General features: G+C 48.9%; 4 protein-coding genes across 4 annotated transcripts in view; 3 read left to right on the top strand and 1 right to left on the bottom strand.

Annotated features, from left to right (window-relative positions):
- LOC138786591 (oocyte zinc finger protein XlCOF7.1-like) overlaps positions 1-16,615 on the top strand; it is a 496,490-nt gene that overhangs the window by 367,887 nt on the left and 111,988 nt on the right. The gene's annotated exons all lie outside the window — the stretch shown is intronic.
- LOC138786742 (zinc finger protein 436-like) overlaps positions 1-16,615 on the top strand; it is a 113,905-nt gene that overhangs the window by 86,025 nt on the left and 11,265 nt on the right. The gene's annotated exons all lie outside the window — the stretch shown is intronic.
- LOC138786835 (gastrula zinc finger protein XlCGF71.1-like) lies at positions 608-1,975 on the bottom strand. Its single transcript, XM_069963903.1, has one exon. It carries the CDS (start codon positions 1,653-1,655, stop codon positions 1,296-1,298), a length of 360 nt encoding a protein of 119 aa, XP_069820004.1. The 5' UTR covers positions 1,656-1,975; the 3' UTR covers positions 608-1,295.
- The window catches only part of LOC138786728 (oocyte zinc finger protein XlCOF6-like), a 622,195-nt gene continuing 621,255 nt past the window's right edge, over positions 15,676-16,615 (top strand). The window contains exon 1 of the mRNA XM_069963739.1: positions 15,676-15,694. The gene's annotated coding sequence lies outside the window, so the exon portion shown is untranslated. The remainder of the gene's footprint in view (positions 15,695-16,615) is intronic.

Raw genomic sequence — 16,615 nt, 5'->3', positions numbered from 1 at the left:
CAATGTTTGACAATGACACAGTACAGTCCATTAATTATAGGGGGCAGTAGTGCAGTACATGAGGTGGAGGCAGTGACAGTGCATTAGAACATGGTGGCACATTAGAGTAATTGGATATAACGTTAGATATGACTTTGCCTGATCGGGTGAGATGGGGGGCCCCAAGCTAAAATTTTGCACCAGGGCCCATCAGCCTTTAGCTACGCCCCTGCCCTTACTTGTCCAAATGTATCCATGCAGCCACCACTGAGCCTTCTGAGGCTGACTCTGAACTGACACGCTGCTCAGCCGATCACTGGCTGCAGCACTGTCTCGTCTCGCTCAGTGGTTGGTGAGCAGGGAGAAACCAGGGAGCGTGGACAGGTATTACTTTATTATTTTTCATATACGTAGGAAGGGCTGCACAGACATGAGTAACGATATACATAGTGTATATACAGTTGTTTGCAATAAATTAGAATATCAACAAAAAGTTATTTTTTTTCAGTAATTCAATTCAAAAAGTGGGACAACCCAAAAGAAAGTCCTGCCTAAACAGTGCAACGAAACCATATAGAAAACCGAAAAAAATTGCACAATTATTTAGAAGTATAACAAAGTCCTTTATTTACATAGGCATAATTTACAAAAATTTATAAAAACTAGGAAATTTCATGGGAAATTACACAAATAACACAAGGCCAGAGGGGGAGAAAGATCTGTGTGGTAAATCAATATAAAATTTGAAATTATAAGTGCTGCAATGTTATGTGTACCAATTGCAACACTACCATCTGGTGGTCACCGATATATAGCAGATGACAAGTATTTAACCTGCAATGCAGTTACAGCATAGATGTAGTATAATATGATATAGTATAATGGAGGAGAGACTGTTTGTAACCCCTCAGCGGCCAGCCAGGTAATGAATAGAGCACCACAAGTAAGGCCCTACAAATTTCAATTCCTATGCGACCACACAAAAGTGAAAAACAAACCAACACTGAGATCTTACCCCCGTCCGGCCCACCAGCCCGACGCACGTTTCGCTTACTTCATCAGGAGAAGGATCTTCTCCAGTTGTAGGGAGGACAGCAGACTATATATATATATATTTATTTATTTAGGAATTTTTATGTTTGTATGTACAATTACACTAGAGAATATTATCAGTTCCTGGTGACTGGTTCTCTTTAGGCTCCGGCTCAGAGACACCTTTCCAAAAATAAGTTGTGTTCCATCTTCCACTATGAAAAGTATGCTGCATTACAAGTTCTGATTAAAACATTTCCCACATTCTGAACATGAAATGGCTTCTACCCTATGTGAATTCTCTGATGCACAATGAGAGCTGATCTCTGAGAAAAACATTTCCCACATTCCGAACATAAAAATGGCTTCTCCCCCATGTGGGTTCTCTGATGCTCAACAAGATTTGATTTATGAGTAAAACCTATACCATAGTCCAAACATGAAAATTGCTTCTCCCCTGTGTGAGTTCTTTTATGCGTAACAAGAACTGATCTCTTAATAAAACATTTCCCACATTCGAAACATGAAAATTGTTTCTCCCCTGCGTGAATTCTTTGATGGCAAAGATTTGATTTGTAAGTAAAACATTTCTCACAATCTGAACATGAAAATGGCTTCACCCCTTTGTGACTTTTTTGATGCATAACAACTTCTGATTTCCAAGTAAAACATTTCCCACTCTGAACATGAAACTACTTCTCCCCTGTAAGAAATTTTTTGTGGGTAAAGCATGAGGGTGTATCTGGGATAGTGGACGGCTCCTCATATGTATCTTGTGTGATATGATCCTCTGAGGAGATCTGATGTCCCCCTGAGCTCCTGGTAGAATCATCTGCAAAGGAGAAAACACCATTTCTCTTATTTCTCAGTAATAGAAGCTTAAACATATTGCAGACATGGAAAGTTACTCTTTTTTATGTAACATAATAAGAATGATCAGATCTGTTCCCATCCACAGGAAGTGTCAGGGAGAAGAATCTAGAAGCTGGAGGCCGGGGAGATGACGTCCTTAGTAGTAAAAGTAATGGAGACTCTTCTCAAATAAATAATAGGACTATTGACCCGCTACATACCGATAACCTGCAGGACCCCAACCAGCATGGCGTTACTGGGGGCAGATCACCGCTTCTCTCATTTTCTGCATAAGTCACGTGGTGCAGTGATGTCACCGACCCGGCCGCCCTCTGGCTACATACGTCCTTGGTAAAGCCCCTATCCCACGGGTCGTTAAGAGGAGCTGAGAGCGCTCGTTTGCTCCTCGTTCCCGGCGGGTGAGTGCGGAAGGGACGGTGGGGAGCTGCGAGGGGGCTGCCCGGGTGATCGCTAGATCGTCCGGGCAGCCCATAGGATATAGCAGCGTCTGCTGCCGACGCTTCTATTCAACGGAGCAACGGCAGCAGATCGCTGCTATATCAGTCGCTTGTTTTTCAACATGTCGAAAAACAAGCGACTGCAACGATCAGCTGACATGAACGATGTCGGCTGATCGTTGCACTCTATTCCGCGGGACGATTATCGGCCGTAGCGGCCGATAATCGTTCCGTGGAATAGGGCCTTAAAGGGAACCTGTCACCCGACCCCCGCTACAGCCCCCTATACTCACCTGATCCCGCCTCTGGATCCGGTCGGGTCACGGAGATCTCAGCAGCTGTAGCCCGGCGCGCGCGCTGAGAGATGAGTCCAACACTGGAGCGCTGGACTCTCCTGTCATTCTCTATGAGTGTTGGACTCATCTCTCAGCGCACGCGCCGGGCTGCAGCTGCTCAGATCTCCGTGAACCGACCGGATCCAGAGGCAGGATCCAAAAATATCAGAAGCAGTAATAGAGCCCTAATATTTAGCAGCCATGGAGCGGACCCAGCGCTTCTGGATATGAAGGACCCCGGATCGCACCAGGGCAAAATTTTCCAGGTGACGTCCCGCACGCAGGAGAACGGGAGACCCCAGAAGAAGTGCAGAGTGTGGCGTAACAGGGGGATCAGGAAGGACACCATTTTCCAGTGTGACACCTGTCCTTATCCCCCCGACCTCTGCATACAGAATCGCTTCAAGGCGCACCACACGTCATTGGGGTTCTACATTTTCTAAATTCTGTCCCTTATTCCTATTCCAGGGGTCAAGTTGATCCAGGGATTATTCTGATTGCCATTATGGAGTCGGGAAGGAATTTTTTCCCAGTGATGAGGCTACTGTCGTCTGCCTCACGAGGGTTTTTTTTGCCTTCCTCTGGATCAACACAAGTTGAATTTGATGGACACCTGTCATTTTCAACCTTATAAACTAATAATTGGCCTAATACCCCAAAATAAATTAACATTTTCCCCAGCTAAATAGGTATGGCCGCCATTCCCATTAGAGGATGCCATGATGCAATTACAAAGCCTCTGTGCGGCCAGGACAGTAGAAACCCCCCACAAGTGACCCATTCTGGACCCATTCATATGCTCAGTGCACCCCTTGTTAGATTCATGGAGGGGTGTAGTTTCCAGAATGGGGTCACTTGTGGGGGGTTTCCAGTGTTTTGGCAGCACGAGGGCTCTGTAAATGCGACATGACCCTTGAAATCCTTTCCAGTGAAATTCAGCTTCCAAAAGCCAATTGGCGCTCGTTCCCTTTGGAGGCTCGTCCTGCGCCCGCTTGGCACTTTATGTCCACATGTGGGGTATTTCTGTACTCGGGAGAAACTGTGCTACACGGTTTTTATTCCTTTTATCCCTTTGTGAAAATGAAAAATTGAAGGCTAGAACAATGTTTTAGTGTAAAAAATAAATTTTTCTTTTTTCACGCCATATTGTTCTGAAAATCTGTGAAGCACCTGTGGGGTCCAGATGCTTACCGCACCCCTTGTTACATTCCTTGAGGGGTGTAGTTTTCTAAATGGTGTCCCTTTAGGGGTGTTTTTTAGGTTTTGGCACCCCAGAGCCTCTGCCAACCTGAAGTGGTACAGTCACAAATGACCAAATATAACGGAGGCGTTGAAATTCACTAGGCGCTCCCTTATATCTGAGGCTTGTGGTTGCGTCAAATAGCGCAATAGGGTCACATATGGGGTATTTCTATAAATTGCAGAAACCGGGCAATCAATATTGGGGTGCATTTCTCTGGTAATAAGTTTATCATTATGAAAGATATTGGATTACAATAAAATCTCTGCACAGAAAATTAAAATTTTCAAATTTCTTACACACTTTGCTTTTATTTCTGTGACTACCCTAAAGGGTTAAAAAAACTTTCTGGATGTGCTTTTTTGCAGAGTTTAGGGGGTGCAGTTTCTGAAATAGGGTGCTTTGTGCTTTCTAACATACAGTCCCCTAAAATACACTTATAGGCTGGGTTCACACTATGTATATTTCAGGCTGTATTTGGTCCTCATGTAAGGTCCTCATAGCAACCAAAACCAGGAGTGGATTGAAAACCCAGAAAGGATCTGTTCACACAATGTTGAAATTGAGTGGATGGCCGTCATTTAATGGCAAATATTTTATGTTATTTTAAAACAACGGCTGTGGTATTGAAATAATGGCCGTTATTTACTGTTATATGGCGGCCATCCACTCAATTTCAACATTGTGTGAACAGATCCTTTCTGTGTTTTCAATCCACTCCTGGTTTTGGTTGCTATGAGGACCTGACTTGAGGACCAAATACTGCCTGAAATATACGTAGTGTGAACATAGCCTAAACCTGAACAGGTCCCTAAAAATATCTGATTTTGAAATTTTACTGAAAATTTGGAAATTTGCTGCTAATGTTTTACGCTTTCTATTGTCTAAAAAAAAAAATGAAAGATAGTTTAATAAATGCCGCCAACATAAAGTAGACATGTTGCTAATGCTATTTAATATATAATTTATGTGGTATAACCACTTTCTGTATAAGCAACAAAGTTTCAAAGTAGGAAAAATGCATTTTTTTCACAATTTTTCATGTTATTTTGTTTTTTTTTTCATAAAGATTCGTTAAAAGTATCGACTCCAATTTACCAGAAATGTGAAGTACAATATGTCACGAGAAAACAATCTCAGAATCAGCCGGATAAGTAAAAGCATTCCGAAGTTATTAATGAATAAAGTGACACAGGTCATATTCATAAAATTTGCTCCGGTCCTTAAGGCCATTTTAGGCTCTGTCCTTAAGGGGTTAATGTACAATATAAAAGCATTATTTATAGTGGGCAATTGTGATTGGGAGCCATATCATGAAGGCTGAACCCTATTGGATAAATTGTGGACACATCCCAGGTCCTATGCCTATAAATAAACCTGATTTTGAGCGGAGAACTCAGAAGATCTCATACATAACAAGCAGCTGTATGTGCTTTGTGCCCGGCCAGCTCTCCAACCCTTCCTAAGGGGCGGGGCAGAGAGGTGAGCAGTGACCCAGCATTAGTACATACTGTGGGCAGGGAGCAGGCGGGACAGTCCAGCAGCAGCTGATAAGTCAGGAAGCCGCCTGCAGAGCTGTACAGGAGCCGTGTGCTTCCCCTGTGCTTCCAGTAAATGCTAGAATAGAGTTGTCAGAAGGAGGTGGAATAAAGACCCCCCCCACACACACACACACACACAGACCCCACACACCAGTCCTCTCCCCCTGTATACAGACCCCACACACACACCAGTCCTCTCCCCCTGTATACAGACCCCACACACCAGTCCTCTCCCCCTGTATACAGACCCCACACACCAGTCCTCTCCCCCTGTATACAGACCCCACACACCAGTCCTCTCCCCCTGTATACAGACCCCCCACACACCAGTCCTCTCCCCCTGTATACAGACCCCACACACCAGTCCTCTCCCCCTGTATACAGACCCCACACACACACCAGTCCTCTCCCCCTGTATACAGACCCCACACACCAGTCCTCTCCCCCTGTATACAGACCCCACACACCAGTCCTCTCCCCCTGTATACAGACCCCACACACCAGTCCTCTCCCCCTGTATACAGACCCCCCACACACCAGTCCTCTCCCCCTGTATACAGACCCCACACACCAGTCCTCTCCCCCTGTATACAGACCCCACACACCAGTCCTCTCCCCCTGTATACAGACCCCACACACCAGTCCTCTCCCCCTGTATACAGACCCCACACACCAGTCCTCTCCCCCTGTATACAGACCCCCCACACACCAGTCCTCTCCCCTTGTATACAGACCCCACACACCAGTCCTCTCCCCCTGTATACAGACCCCACACACCAGTCCTCTCCCCCTGTATACAGACCCCACACACCAGTCCTCTCCCCTGTATACAGACCACAAACACCAGTCCTCTCCCCCTGTATACAGACCCCACACACCAGTCCTCTCCCCCTGTATACAGACCCCACACACACACCAGTCCTCTCCCCCTGTATACAGACCCCACACACACACCAGTCCTCTCCCCCTGTATACAGACCCTAGTCATTTTCCCTGTATACAGACCCCACACACCAGTCCTCTCCCCCTGTATACAGACCCCACACACCAGTCCTCTCCCCCTGTATACAGACCCCACACACCAGTCCTCTCCCCCTGTATACAGACCACACACACACCAGTCCTCTCCCCCTGTATACAGACCCCACACATCAGTCCTCTCCCCCTGTATACAGACACCACACACACCAGTCCTCTCCCCTGTATACAGACCCCACACACACACACACACCAGTCCTCTCCCCTGTATACAGACCCCACACACCAGTCCTCTCCCCCTGTATACAGACCCCACACACCAGTCCTCTCCCCCTGTATACAGACCCCACACACCAGTCCTCTCCCCCTGTATACAGACCCCACACACCAGTCCTCTCCCCCTGTATACAGACCCCACACACCAGTCCTCTCCCCCTGTATACAGACCCCACACACCAGTCCTCTCCCCCTGTATACAGACCCCCCACACACCAGTCCTCTCCCCCTGTATACAGACCCCACACACCAGTCCTCTCCCCCTGTATACAGACCCCACACACCAGTCCTCTCCCCCTGTATACAGACCCCACACACCAGTCCTCTCCCCCTGTATACAGACCCCCCACACACCAGTCCTCTCCCCCTGTATACAGACCCCCCACACACCAGTCCTCTCCCCTTGTATACAGACCCCACACACCAGTCCTCTCCCCTTGTATACAGACCCCACACACCAGTCCTCTCCCCCTGTATACAGACCCCACACACCAGTCCTCTCCCCCTGTATACAGACCCCACACACCAGTCCTCTCCCCTGTATACAGACCACAAACACCAGTCCTCTCCCCCTGTATACAGACCCCACACACCAGTCCTCTCCCCCTGTATACAGACCCCACACACACACCAGTCCTCTCCCCCTGTATACAGACCCCACACACACACCAGTCCTCTCCCCCTGTATACAGACCCCACACACACACCAGTCCTCTCCCCCTGTATACAGACCCTAGTCATTTTCCCTGTATACAGACCCCACACACCAGTCCTCTCCCCCTGTATACAGACCCTAGTCATTTTCCCTGTATACAGACCCCACACACCAGTCCTCTCCCCCTGTATACAGACCCCACACACCAGTCCTCTCCCCCTGTATACAGACCCCACACACCAGTCCTCTCCCCTGTATACAGACCCCCCACACACCAGTCCTCTCCCCCTGTATACAGACCCCACACACCAGTCCTCTCCCCCTGTATACAGACCCCACACACCAGTCCTCTCCCCCTGTATACAGACCACACACACACCAGTCCTCTCCCCCTGTATACAGACCCCACACACCAGTCCTCTCCCCCTGTATACAGACCCCACACACCAGTCCTCTCCCCCTGTATACAGACCACACACCAGTCCTCTCCCCCTGTATACAGACCCCACACACCAGTCCTCTCCCCCTGTATACAGACCCCACACACCAGTCCTCTCCCCCTGTATACAGACCCCACACACCAGTCCTCTCCCCCTGTATACAGACCCCACACACCAGTCCTCTCCCCCTGTATACAGACCCCACACACCAGTCCTCTCCCCCTGTATACAGACCCCACACACCAGTCCTCTCCCCCTGTATACAGACCCCACACACCAGTCCTCTCCCCCTGTATACAGACCACACACACCAGTCCTCTCCCCCTGTATACAGACCCCACACACCAGTCCTCTCCCCCTGTATACAGACCCCACACACCAGTCCTCTCCCCTGTATACAGACCCCACACACCAGTCCTCTCCCCTGTATACAGACCCCCACACACCAGTCCTCTCCCCCTGTATACAGACCCCACACACCAGTCCTCTCCCCCTGTATACAGACCCCCCACACACCAGTCCTCTCCCCCTGTATACAGACCCCACACACCAGTCCTCTCCCCCTGTATACAGACCCCACACACCAGTCCTCTCCCCCTGTATACAGACCCCACACACCAGTCCTCTCCCCCTGTATACAGACCCCACACACCAGTCCTCTTCCCCTGTATACAGACCCCACACACCAGTCCTCTCCCCTGTATACAGACCACACACACCAGTCCTCCCCCTGTATACAGACTCCACACACCAGTCCTCTCCCCTGTATACAGACCCCCCCACACACCAGTCCTCTCCCCCTGTATACCCCTCCATGTTACTGTGGATATTCCATCTTCCTTCCCTCTGTCTCTGCACAGTGAATGGTGCAGCAGCTCACTGCTTCCTACTTCCGGTGGAGGCCCCGCCCCTCCTGGTGACATCACACTTACAGGAGAGGAGACATTCTAGCATCTTCTGTGAGCACACGGCTCCTGTACAGCTCTGCAGGCGGATTCCTGGGATCTACTGACCGGCTGCCAGACAGGTAGGAGTTATAAAGTGTTTAGGAGAGAGGGGGCGCTGTGGATGGGGGATATTAGGGAGGAGGGGGAGGATGTGGAGGACATTGGATAACCCCTTTAACCCTTTCAGGACTGATCCTGAGCCTTGAGGACCAGAGCCCAGTTTTTGAAATCTGTCCAGTCTCACTTTGGCTAAATTCACACATCAGTATTTTTCATCCATTTTCCTGGACCAGGAAATACAGAATCCATTACAGCCCATTATTTTCAAAGATGCTCTTCATACATCCGTTTCTTTGTGGATTCGCAATCCGTGACAAAACCCCGGACATGTTGTAATACGGTCCGTAATTACAGAACAGACACCCCAATAGCAGTCTATGGGGAGCACAACATTTGAGGAGAGTACATTGCAATCCGCAAAACCATCCATATCACGGATCCGTTTTTTTGTGACATCACCAAGCTCCTCCCGACCGCAGTAGGTAAACATGTACCAAGGATGTGGAGAAGCTCCTACTACTTGTCCCGGAGCGCAGGTGTTTGTGGGACAAAAGAGATGAAAATTATACAGATAGATGAGTCCATGTAGCAGCATTGCCGCCCCTTCCCCCCCATACTGTGCAAGTGCATGGAGCAGCATTTCCTCCCCTCCCCCCCATACTGTGCAAGTGCATGGAGCAGCATTCCCACCCCTCCCCTCCCCCCCATACTGTGCAAGTGCATGGAGCAGCATTCCCACCCCTCGCCCCCTCATACTGTGTAAGTGCATGGAGCAGCATTCCCACCCCTCCCCCCCCATACTATGCAAGTGCATGGAGCAGCATTCCCACCCCTCGCCCCCATACTGTGCAAGTGCATGGAGCAGCATTCCCACCCCTCGCCCCCATACTGTGCAAGTGCATGGAGCAGCATTCCCACCCCTCCCCTCATACTGTGCAAGTGCATGGAGCGGCATCCCCCCCCCTCCCCCATACTGTGCAAGTGCATGGAGCAGCATTCCCCCCCCCCATACTGTGCAAGTGCATGGAGCAGCATTCCCACCCCTAATGACATCATTTTTGCCATCCCCTTTTTTTCTTCTTCACACCTTTTTTTTTTTGCAGATCCACAAAAAAACGGAACACAATACGGATGTAAAACGTCTGATTTTTTGCGGATTGTGGATGAAAAATAAGAGGATCCAGATTTTCTTCCAGGAAAATATACTGACGTGTATGTGTGGTTATACCTCGTGATATTATAACTTATCCTAGAATTTCTGAGATTGTTTTCTTCTGACATTTTGTACTTTAGATTAGTGGTAGTTGCCAGTGTCATTACGCATGTGGAAATACTGAACATGTGTACTTTAATTTTTTATTTTTTTTTACATTTATTATTGCTATGGGGATTTGTATGTTGTGTACTTTATTTATTTGTGTGTATGTTTTATTTACTGTTATACTTTATTTTACTGTCTCACCATGGGGACATCCCTATCTGATTGCCTGATTATAGGCATATTACATTGTATTGCAGATCAGCATTGCATTGTAATGTGCCTGTAAAACAGGCTCGGAAGCCTCCTGGTGCCATAGCAACCATCTGGGCCGTGCGATCGATTCTGCACAGCCCCGATGGGAATAGAGGGAAGATTCTTACTCTATTCCACACTATAGCTGCTGTGATCGGCACGGGTCGTGGCTGGTGTCTGGCTATCACTGACAGTCAGGACCTGCCGCGGGATGGCACGGGTGCAGCTCCTGCGCCCGTTTTATCCCTGGACATAACTGTACGTCCTTGAGTGGAAACACACTGCAAAAAAAGGACTTACAGTTACGCCCCTGGTCCTGAAGGGGTTAAGCACTCCCAGATAGAGTTGAGCGAACAGTGAGTGTTAGGCATTTTATTAGTGGTGGCTGCTGAAGTTGGTTAAAGCTCTAAGGCTGTGTGGAAAACACGCAACCAACAAAACACAGTAATCACTGAACTCGAGGAGATCAGTGAAAAAATTCCAATAAAGTACTCAATCAAGAGTCTCCACTGATGCCCCCCAAAATTTAAATATGCAAAACAAGAGTCCGTGGAGCCTCAGTTGTGATATCTCTAGCCTGTTGCCACGGGGTGCCTCCATGATGGGGAGAGCACCACACCACCCTGATAGGTAGCCCCTTAAGTCCCACTCAGTTGCAAGGATTGGAACATAAATAGGATAACAACAGGGTGGCCTCTTTTTGACAGGTGCGAGTATTGCGATCATGACAAGGTCTTGCCAAGGCAGGCCTCCATCCACAGACAGCCGTTTCGGGGGTTTTGCCCCTTATCAGTGTGGAGCAGGATTCTGGCTAGTTGGGGCAATGCAAATCAACCAACAAAACGGCTGTCTGTGGATGGAGGCCTGCCTTGGCAAGCCCTTGTCATGATCGCAATACTCGCACCATGATTTAGACATTGACAAAAAGGGGCCACCCTGTTGTTACCCTATTTATGTTCCAATTCTCGCAACCGAGTGGGACTTAAGGGGCTACCTATCAGGGTAGTGTGGTGCTCTCCCCATAATGGAGGCACCCCGTGGCAACAGGCTAGAGATATCTGGCTATCCCGTGTTTTGAGACTCTCAACCGAGGCTCCACGGACTTTTGTTTTGCATATCTGGAAAACATGGATATAGTCATAGGCTGTATCCATGTTTTCCAGACAACCTTAGAGCTTTTTCCAACTTTAGCAGCCGAACGCTCACTGTTCACTGCACTCTACTCCCTGAGTTAGAGAAACATGGTGGACACAAATCGCTTTTTTGGAGGCCGTCCATAGAGGACACAGCAGTCCGAGCAAGCATGAAGCGGAGACAAGCCTATACAGCCTTTCTGTGTTTCTGTACAGCATTATCAGTCCGCCGCCCTCAGGGAACCCTGAATCAATGGGGGGGGGGGGGGGTTACACCATTAACCCTAAGGTAAAACTGATATGTTATACATGTACCTCAAGTTGATGTGATACATAACTTGCATAAATTTTATTTTATTTGATGGCTTTAAAAAAATTAAAACCTTTTAAAAAATAAACTAAATGTTCTATTACTCTGGTCTGCAGCAGACCAGATGCACTGATTGCCGAGCTGCTATCAGCTTGGGATCATTCTGACCGGCCTGGCCAGTAGTCCGGATTCCCCTTCCGCAATTGCATCACAGGGGGGAGATCCAACCACTAGACACCAGGGATGGGGCCAGGGGCGTAGCTAAAATGTCATGGGCCCTGGTGCAAAACTTCAATTTGGGGCCCCCCCTTGACCAGTGATGCCATACCACTCCAAACCTACATATCCCCCTAACAGCCTCACTCCACACTGCCATTGCATAATACTACTGTACTGTTACTGCATAAAATCTACTATATAAAGGCCAATATTCTCCCCCAGCAGTGACAGCTGGATTCTGCAGACTTTTTAAGTGATACATTCAGTAATGGTGCGTTTACACAGAGAGATTTATCTGACAGATTTCTGAAGCCAAAGCCAGGAACAGACTATAAACAGGGTGCAGGTCATAAAGGAAAGACTGAGATTCCCTGTCTTTTCAAGTCCATTCCTGACTTTGGCTTCCAAAATTGGTCAGATAAATCTGCCTGTGTAAATGCACCATTACTCACAGGGGGCGTCGTCTCTTCTTGTGACCTTTGTGCAAGTCGGAGTTCTTCACTCTTCCTTTTCTTCTCCTTCTTGCCCAGCCATCATGAAAACGTATTGCGTCACACAGTATCAGTGCCCCTCTGTGCCCCTATACAAGCAATTATGCTCAATATGTCCCTCCAAATAATAGACAAGCCCCTTATGTGCTTCCATATAGTTTGTAGGTCCCCTCTGTGCATCCCCCCACCCCCCGTAAGTAGTCCCCTGGTAGTTGCCTCCCTCCCCCCCCCCCCCAGTAAATTGGTATGCTCCATGTAGGTAGTTCCTCCCCTCCTAAAGGGGTAATCGTGCCCCCATGTCTCTTGACCCCTGGCTGTAAGACCCCTCACCCCCGCCATGCTAACCTGGTGGATATTTCCCCTCATGTAGGTAAAAAAAGACATACTCACCTGGCTCTGCAGTCCTCAGGCATTCCTTCTTCCTCCCTAGTGAGTATGACCATGAACTAAGGGGATGGGCCCGGCAGAGGATGGCACTAGCACACAGACAGACAGCCCACCACAGACGTAAGCACAGACCCACCCCACACACAGAACACAGCACACAAGCCCACCACACGCCCAGGACACATCACACAAGCCCAGGGCCACCACACACCCAGGACACATCACACAAGCCCACCACACACACAGAACACAGCACACAAGCCCACCACACACCCAGGACACATCACACAAGCCCACCACACACACAGAACACAGCACACAAGCCCACCACACACCCAGGACACATCACACAAGCCCACCACACACCCAGGACACATCACACAAGCCCACCACACACCCAGGACACATCACACAAGCCCACCACACACCCAGGACACATCACACAAGCCCACCACACACACAGAACACAGCACACAAGCCCACCACACGCCCAGGACACATCACACAAGCCCACCACACACACAGAACACAGCACACAAGCCCACCACACGCCCAGGACACATCACACAAGCCCAGGGCCACCACACACCCAGGACACAGCACACAAGCCCACCACACACACAGAACACAGCACACAAGCCCACCACACACCCAGGACACATCACACAAGCCCAGGCCCACCACACACCCAGGACACATCACACAAGCCCACCACACACCCAGGACACATCACACAAGCCCAGGCCCACCACACACCCAGGGCACAGCACACAAGCCCACCACACACCCAGGAGCCAGCACACAAAGCCACCACACACCCAGGACACAGCACACAAGCCCACCACACGCCCAGGACACATCACACAAGCCCACCACACACCCAGGACACATCACACAAGCCCAGGCCCACCACACACCCAGGACACAGCACACAAGCCCAGGCCCACCACACGCCCAGGATAAAGCACACAAGCCCACCACACACCTAGGACACAGCACACAAGCCCACCACACACTTAGGACACAGCACACAAGCCCACCACACACACAGGACACAGCACACAAGCCCAGGCCCACCACACACCCAGGACACAGCACACAAGCCCACCACACACCCAGGACACAGCACACAAGCCCACCACACACCCAGGACGCAGCATACAAGCCCACCACACACACAGGGCACAGCACACAAGCCCACCACACACACACACACACACTTACCACACACAGCACAGGCTTAACACACACAAACACACAAGCACAGGCTTACCACACACACATAGACTTACCACACACAGGACACAGCACACACACACACAGGACACAGCATAGGCTTACCTCACACGGGAAACAACACACACACTTACCACACACAGCACACAAGCACAGTCTTACCACACACAGGACACAGCACACACTTACCACACACAGGACACAGTACACACTTACCACACACAGGACACAGCACACACTTACCACACACAGGACACAGCACACGCACACAAGCACAGTCTTACCACACACAGGACACAGGACACAGCACAGGCTTACCACACACAGGACACAGCACACAAGCACAGGCTTACCACACACAGGACACTGCACACACACACACTTACCACACACAGGACACTGCACACACACACACACACTTACCACACACAGCACTATACACACAGAACCCACAGAACGGCACCACAGAGACAGAGGGGCACAACGTGCGGGCGAAGAACGGCCAGGACACAGACTCCAATGCCCCCACTTGGCTCCGGTGACCGGCCAGTATGTGTGCATAGTTGCCATCAGTCCCTGGTAAGCCCCGCCCCATCGTGGTAAGCCCCGCCCCCGGCGCCCACCGCAGGGCTAACTAACCAGCAGAGTACACAGGGCCAGAGGAGGAGAGACACTATGGACAGCTGGAAATATGGTACGAGACCCATGAATGCAAGCAGCTTTGGGGACACAGCAAGGTGGCATGGGGGGGGCCCAGCCGGGCCCCCCTCGCTGGTGGTCTGGGTCGCAACTGCGACCGTTGTGACCCCTGTAGCTACGCCACTGGATGGGGCTAATGAAGACATTTGAATGCAGCTGTTATGTCATGATACACTTCTCGATAAAGTTCCCTGTATGATGCCAGAACAACTCAACTTTCCTAATGCCCCCATCTTCTCGACCAACATTAAGGAAACCATTGCCTCTCCTAAAAAGTCTAAGGCACTTGGGCCTGGCGGCTACACAAGTACATTTTATAAATTCCTCAAAGATCAAATATCAGACACTTTGATGGTCATCTTTAATGGTGCTCTTGGTGATGCTGGGCTTCCACCATCAGCTGATGGTCACCTTCTTCCTGAGACACTACTCTGGTCTCCAGGTTGGGTTCGGTTTTTCAACTTAGCTTAAAGAATCACTGTCATATTTTCTTATTTTTTTTGCAGAAATCAATAGTCCAGGTGATTTTAAGAAACTTTGTTATTGGGTTTATTAGCCAAATCTGCCATTATATGCATCTAAAAAGCCTCTTGACCTCTTGCACCAGGGCCCATTAGACATTAGCTGAGTTGTGAGAATGAAGTTTTCTTTCTATGATGCATCACAGGAGCTCAAACATCTTTACACATTCATTACTTTTTTCTTTCTATCGCTGTGCTGGGTTTGTTGTACTTTTTATTCCCATTCTTTATTATACATTGTATCCTCTACTTTCTATGCATCTCTCCAGGATCCTCTGCTGATATCTTCTATATAAGAGACCGACCCATCAACCATGGAGACAGACAGAGACAAGATGGCCGAGAGGATAATAACCCTCACCCTACACATACTCTTCCTGCTTACTGGAGAGGTGAGGGATTCTGGGAGTGATGTCATCATGACCTCATTCTTATCTATGGAATAACAGATAGATAGTGACAAGACTAAATTTAGATATTGACCTGCCTCTATGGAGACAAATCACAACCCAGGTATAGGATGGTTTCAGATATAGAGATAGCAGCTGCAGTTCTGCGTACACCTTAAAATCACGGACACAGACATCTGATGTACGTATCGGTAATGTAAGTTTGGGAAGCACCCCCTTTCTTAATTTGTGTTAACTTTTGTAGACAGAATATGGGGCGGTACTACTCATGCGTAGTGTATTCACAAGAAATATGTAAACATTCAATACAGGCGGGGTTCAAAGTCACAAGACACATACATGTCACACTCTGGTAGGTCAGTCCATAAATGGTCAGCAGCTTCCTGTACTGCGCAGTCAGGCTGGCACAATGTATTGTTTACCATAAGTTGTTTATAGATAAGTGTTTCTTCCTAGCTTTGTATTATGACTAAGATGATAAGTTCAAGGAGCTGTGCTCAATGGTGTGCTGCCAGCATTCCTTTCCATCTCTCTGTCACGCTTTGATCATCTTCTAACTCAGAGGGCACTATATATAGGTGTAGTCATATAGGTACGGTGCAAGTAGGCCAAATCATATCACCTAGTCTTATCAATAGGACTGGAGAGGTGAGGGATTCTGGGAGTGATGTCATCATGACATCATTCTTATCTATGGAATAACAGATGGATAGGACTGGAGAGGTGAGGGATTCTGGGAGTGATGTCATCATGACATCATTCTTATCTATGGAATAACAGATGGATAGGACTGGAGAGGTGAGGGATTCTGGGAATGGATGGAGTGATAGTAATGTGTCTCTCCATACACAGGATTACACAGTAGTGAAGAAGTCCTCTAGTGGGCGCTGTGGGGCCCCTGGG

The sequence above is a fragment of the Dendropsophus ebraccatus genome, chromosome 3, assembly GCF_027789765.1.
Source record: "Dendropsophus ebraccatus isolate aDenEbr1 chromosome 3, aDenEbr1.pat, whole genome shotgun sequence".
NCBI classification, from domain to species: Eukaryota; Metazoa; Chordata; class Amphibia; order Anura; family Hylidae; genus Dendropsophus; species Dendropsophus ebraccatus.
Note: the sequence above shows the minus strand (reverse complement) of the source record. Positions and strands in the feature narration are given on the sequence as shown.